The 4,391-nt window shown below is 54.1% G+C and overlaps 1 protein-coding gene across 1 annotated transcript; it reads right to left on the bottom strand.

Moving 5' to 3' along the window:
• Nucleotides 1–750: 750 nt before the first annotated feature.
• On the bottom strand, nucleotides 751–4,160 carry NFKBIA (NFKB inhibitor alpha). The gene is made up of 6 exons (XM_067737401.1): nucleotides 3,707–4,160; nucleotides 2,998–3,106; nucleotides 2,449–2,659; nucleotides 2,075–2,163; nucleotides 1,686–1,946; nucleotides 751–1,321 (listed from the first exon to the last, which is right to left on the bottom strand). Exons 1-6 carry the CDS (start codon nucleotides 3,931–3,933, stop codon nucleotides 1,274–1,276), a joined length of 945 nt encoding a protein of 314 aa, XP_067593502.1. The 5' UTR covers nucleotides 3,934–4,160; the 3' UTR covers nucleotides 751–1,273.
• Nucleotides 4,161–4,391: the final 231 nt, after the last annotated feature.

The following is a 4,391-nucleotide window of genomic DNA, read 5'->3' as shown; positions in this document are numbered from 1 at the left end:
AAGAGGCTGATTTTTAGGTGGATGGCGTTTAAAAGCTGTTAACCACCTGAAGACAAGAGTGTATCAACTAACTTAACCACCTGCGTGTCCTACAAGGTGACCCTGAACAGGACATTCTCTCTGGACTGGTTCCTTCCCATGTGAAATACAGAATGTTGTGCAATGGCTTGTATTTTTCTTTAGTACTGTGGGCCTGGCACTCCACTATACTTTTTACGTGGATAGCCTTGTGCAGTTTTTCAGACAGCCCAGTTTATAAACAAGGAAACAGAGGCTCAGAGGTGGGCATCTGCTAACACTTGTCAGTGCAGTCCTATTCCTAAGCCCACGTCTTCAGGAACTTCCAGTATCATAGGGGAGATCTTTCACCAGCTCTAGAAAATGTGAATTCAGCATACTCCTCTTGGCCAAAATAATTTCCTAAAGCAGAAGTAAGGTCCTGGAATAGTTTAAATCAAGAAGATGAAAGCAGGTGACAATAAAGAACCTTCCAGCTGTAGACCAAGTGGCCTGAAAATGGTGTTTCCTATAACCATGCAACAGCCTTCCCGCCCACGCACCGGGGCCCCGGCCGCCTGCAAAGCCTGGCTGGGAGGCTGGTGTAGACAGTGGGAGAAGTTGCTCTCTGAAAGGGTTCCGTGGCTGCCTGTGGTGAGTTCTCCCACACAACTCTCCGCCTCCACCTGGGGATCGAATGACTCTCAGTGTAGGAGCCCGACAGCAGCCCAGAGGAAGTGATCACGATAATGCTGTTTGTAAAAATCTGTTTAATAAATATACATCTTAAAAGTACCAAAATAATTACCAACAAAATACACTATGTGCACTATTTACAGGGGGTAACACAAACCTTGACAGGTAGTGACTTTTAACCCCACCCCACTGACAGGTTTAACAACACACCTGTTACATGTTACTCCATACAACTGGGCCCAGCCATTGAATCCATGATGATTCAACTGAAAAGCACAATAAATAAAATATAGGCCTTTCATCAAATTTTGAATAACCTTTCCTCAAAACTCCACCAAAGGTGACATTAAAAAGAGGTTTTCTCTGAATTCCAATGATCCTTCTTGCCCCTCTTCCAAAGTTCACGAAAATAACAAAATAAGGGCTAATCCACCAGAGTAAAATGTTCTGGGCCAGGCAGTGTGCGGTGTGGTTATAAGTATATCCTTTTTTTTTCTTTTTTCTTTTTTTTTTAGAAAAATAGAACTCTTTTTTTGTACAAATATACAAAGTCCACGTTCTTTTAGACACTTTGCGAAGCTCATAACATCAGGCGCTGGCCTCCAAGCACACAGTCATCATAGGGCAGCTAAAAAGAGAAAATAAGGTAGGTTAAACTTCCAGAGCTTTGCCAAGGGTACTGGGATGATGGTGAGGGCTGCTACTGGAAATAACTCAAGTATTCTTAGACTCCCTCTATAACCTGAATATAAATTAACTTCCTGGACTGAGGGAGTTTTCCTTTAAGGATCCTCTCCTTCAGAAAGAGGAAAAAAAAAACCAAAGAAAAAGACATACTCTTGGGATACTGCTTAGGGACTCTCAAGTTTGAGAGCCTCATTATGTCGAGACCCTCAGAATAAGGAGGAGCCCTAGGGGCCTGAGAAGGTAGAGGGAGAATGGCCTCTCTTCTTCCATTTTGCAGAGCCACGCACAAGTTAATCGGGACTCACCTCATCCTCTGTGAACTCTGACTCCGTGTCATAGCTCTCCTCATCCTCGCTCTCGGGCAGCATCTGAAGGTTCTCTAGGGTCAGCTGGCCCAGCTGCTGCTGTATCCGGGTGCTTGGGCGGCCCCAGGTGAGCTGGTACGGGGAGTAGCCCTGGTAGGTGACCCTGTTGACGTCGGCCCCACACTTCAACAAGAGCGACACCAGGTCGGGATTCTGCAGGTCCACCGCGAGATGGAGGGCAGTTCGGCCATTGCAGGGCTCCTGAAACCAAAAGGAATTTGAGAGGCTTATGGCTGAGTTTGGGGTTTCTGCTTGCAACAAAAGCACGGAATCATATAGAGGAGGGCTGGGAGCCTGATGCACTCCATCTGAAGGCGTGAGGCACTCACCTGTGCGTTGACGTCAGCACCCAAGGACACCAACAGCTCCACGATGCCCAGGTAGCCATGAATAGAGGCCAGATGCAGACACGTGTGACCTAGAAGACCAAAAGTAAGAAAATATAACCCCTTGTTTCAACCCTCACTTCTCAAGCAGAACCTTCCCCCTATTCCTTTAAGGGACAAATTCTTCTGAATTTGAAGAACCCAGAATCTGGGTTCTGGATAGACTTTAGTAAGGCATCAGATAGGCCATTATAAATACATGTGTTCTCAGCTTTTCACATGTTGAGAGTTTAAACCTTGCTCGGACTCCTTAAGTCGGCCCACCTCTCCCTTCCCCATGTCACCTGCCCTCTGATGGGCAGGGCAGCCAGACATACCATTGTAGTTGGTGGCTTGTAGGATGGAGTGGAGGTGCTGGGTCCCGCGGGGCTGAGTCAGGACTCCCACACTGGCCAGGCAGCCTTGCTCACAGGCAAGGTGTAAGGGGGTATTTCCTCGAAAGTCTCGGAGCTCAGGATCGCAGCCAGCTTCCAGAAGTGCCTCAGCGATCTCTGGCTGGTTGGTGATCACCGCCAAGTGGAGAGGAGTCTACAGACAGAAGAGGGATAGAAAGCATAAGCCATGGATCCAGCCTACAGGCTGTGTTCCCTTGAAGCCCAAGAGAAATCCTGGTGGTGGGTACTGCTCCTCCCAGGGAGGTACAAGGGGCAAAAGGCAAAATACCAGAGGCCCCAGGTGGGCTTCATAAAGGCCTCCCCAAATCAATGGAATTTTCTGTCCTCTCTAGGACGTTGGCTGATTCAGCTGTAAAAGGTCAGGTCAGATAATGACCAGGAATTGTTAATTTAGAAATCATTGGGAGGAGCTGAGCTAGATCCAGCTTTATCACGGGGTCAGAGAGGCACGGGGCCGGGCGAGCAGCGCACCTGCTGCAGGTTGTTCTGGAAGTTGAGGAACGCCAGGTCTCCCTTCACTTGGCGGACCACTTCCATGGTCAGCACCTTCTCTTCATGGATGATGGCCAAGTGCAGGAACCTGAGGGGAAGAGAGGGAAAACCCCGCAGGGCCGGTGAGTGCGCTGCGTGAGGCCCAGGGAGGCGCGGCCCGCGGGGGATTGCGCAAGGTCGGGGTTTCTGGAGGCCGAGGCCGCGGTGTTTTCCGCGAGGTTATTATGAGCTGAGTGTTCCTGGCAGGCGCCCAGGGACTTTCCGGGCCCCCCCACTTAGGCGGCGGGCGCCGGCCAGACCGCCCATCCCTCTCGCCGGGCCGGAACGCCCTGTACTTCCCCTCCCAGCCGCTTGGCGCCTGCCAGCGGGGCAGAAACTCCCGCCCCCCTTATGCAAGCGGGGACTTAGGGTCCCCGCCACAGGCCCGCCCCCGGCCGAGGGGACCCGCAAGGGGGGTGGTGTGTGTGTGTGTGTGTTGTGTGTATGCGCGGCTGCAAGGCAGAGCTGCTGGACCACGGCCTCGGGAACCCGCTCCGATCCCCCAGTCCCCGAGCGCAGCCGTGCACCTTTGCACGGCCTCCGGGTCGGTGCACAGACCCCGGTCCGCCGCCGCAGCGCAGGCCCCGCGCCTCGGGCTGCAGGCCCGGCTACCCCGCCCGGCCCCGCCACCCGGGCCCGCGACACTTACGAGTCTCCGTCCTCGGTGACCTGCTGCTTCCAAGGCTCGGCGCCGCGCGGCGCCTCCTGAGGCTCGAGGCGGATCTCCCTTAGCTCTTTCACCATCTGCTCGTACTCCTCGTCCTTCATGGAGTCCAGGCCGCTGTCGTGGCGGTCGTCCAGCAGCCGCTCCTTCTTGAGTGCGTCCCGGGGGCCCTCCATGGCCCACTCCTGGCCGGGCTCCGCGGGCTGGAACATGGCGCGGTGAGGGCTCGGGCGCTGCTCCCCAGGTGCGCGGGCCAAGGGCTGCGCGGCGCACTGGCTGCTCGCGGTGTCGCAGACCGACGGGACTACGGGTTCGGACTGTTGTGGGCTCCGCAGCGCCGCCGCGGCGCCCTATAAACGCTGGCAGGGGATTTCTCCGGGGCGGGGTCAGGCGCGGGGAATTTCCAAGCCAGTCAGACCAGAAAAGAGAACTGGCCTCGTCCTCTGCTAGGGGGAAAAAGAAGCCTAAACCCCGCGCCCGGGTTCATCAGAGAAACTCCCTGCGATGAGCCACTGGGGTCATGTACAGGGAACTTTTTGATGAACGCTGAGTGGCTGGAAAGTCCTCCCGACCGGGCCCCCTCCCCCGGTACTTCCCTGCAGCCTGCACTCAGTAATCCTGATCCTCTGCAAGAAACCTTCTTTCCCTGGGGTTTCCCATGATCGATTTG

Source organism: Pseudorca crassidens, chromosome 1, assembly GCF_039906515.1.
Source record: "Pseudorca crassidens isolate mPseCra1 chromosome 1, mPseCra1.hap1, whole genome shotgun sequence".
In the NCBI taxonomy this organism is placed as follows: Eukaryota; Metazoa; Chordata; class Mammalia; order Artiodactyla; family Delphinidae; genus Pseudorca; species Pseudorca crassidens.
The sequence above is the reverse complement of the archived record's forward strand: the minus strand, read 5'-3'. Positions and strand labels throughout refer to the sequence as shown.

What these genes read in the sequence shown, in the direction of transcription:
- NFKBIA (XM_067737401.1), bottom strand. Translation starts at nt 3,933, where the DNA reads ATGTTCCAGCCCGCGGAGCCCGGCCAGGAGTGGGCCATGGAGGGCCCC. An exon ending in GTCACCGAGGACGGAGACTC is followed by an intron (nt 3,107 to 3,706) that starts GTAAGTGTCGCG and finishes TCTTCCCCTCAG; the next exon opens with GTTCCTGCACTTGGCCATCA. An exon ending in TCCAGAACAACCTGCAGCAG is followed by an intron (nt 2,660 to 2,997) that starts GTGCGCTGCTCG and finishes TTCTGTCTGTAG; the next exon opens with ACTCCTCTCCACTTGGCGGT.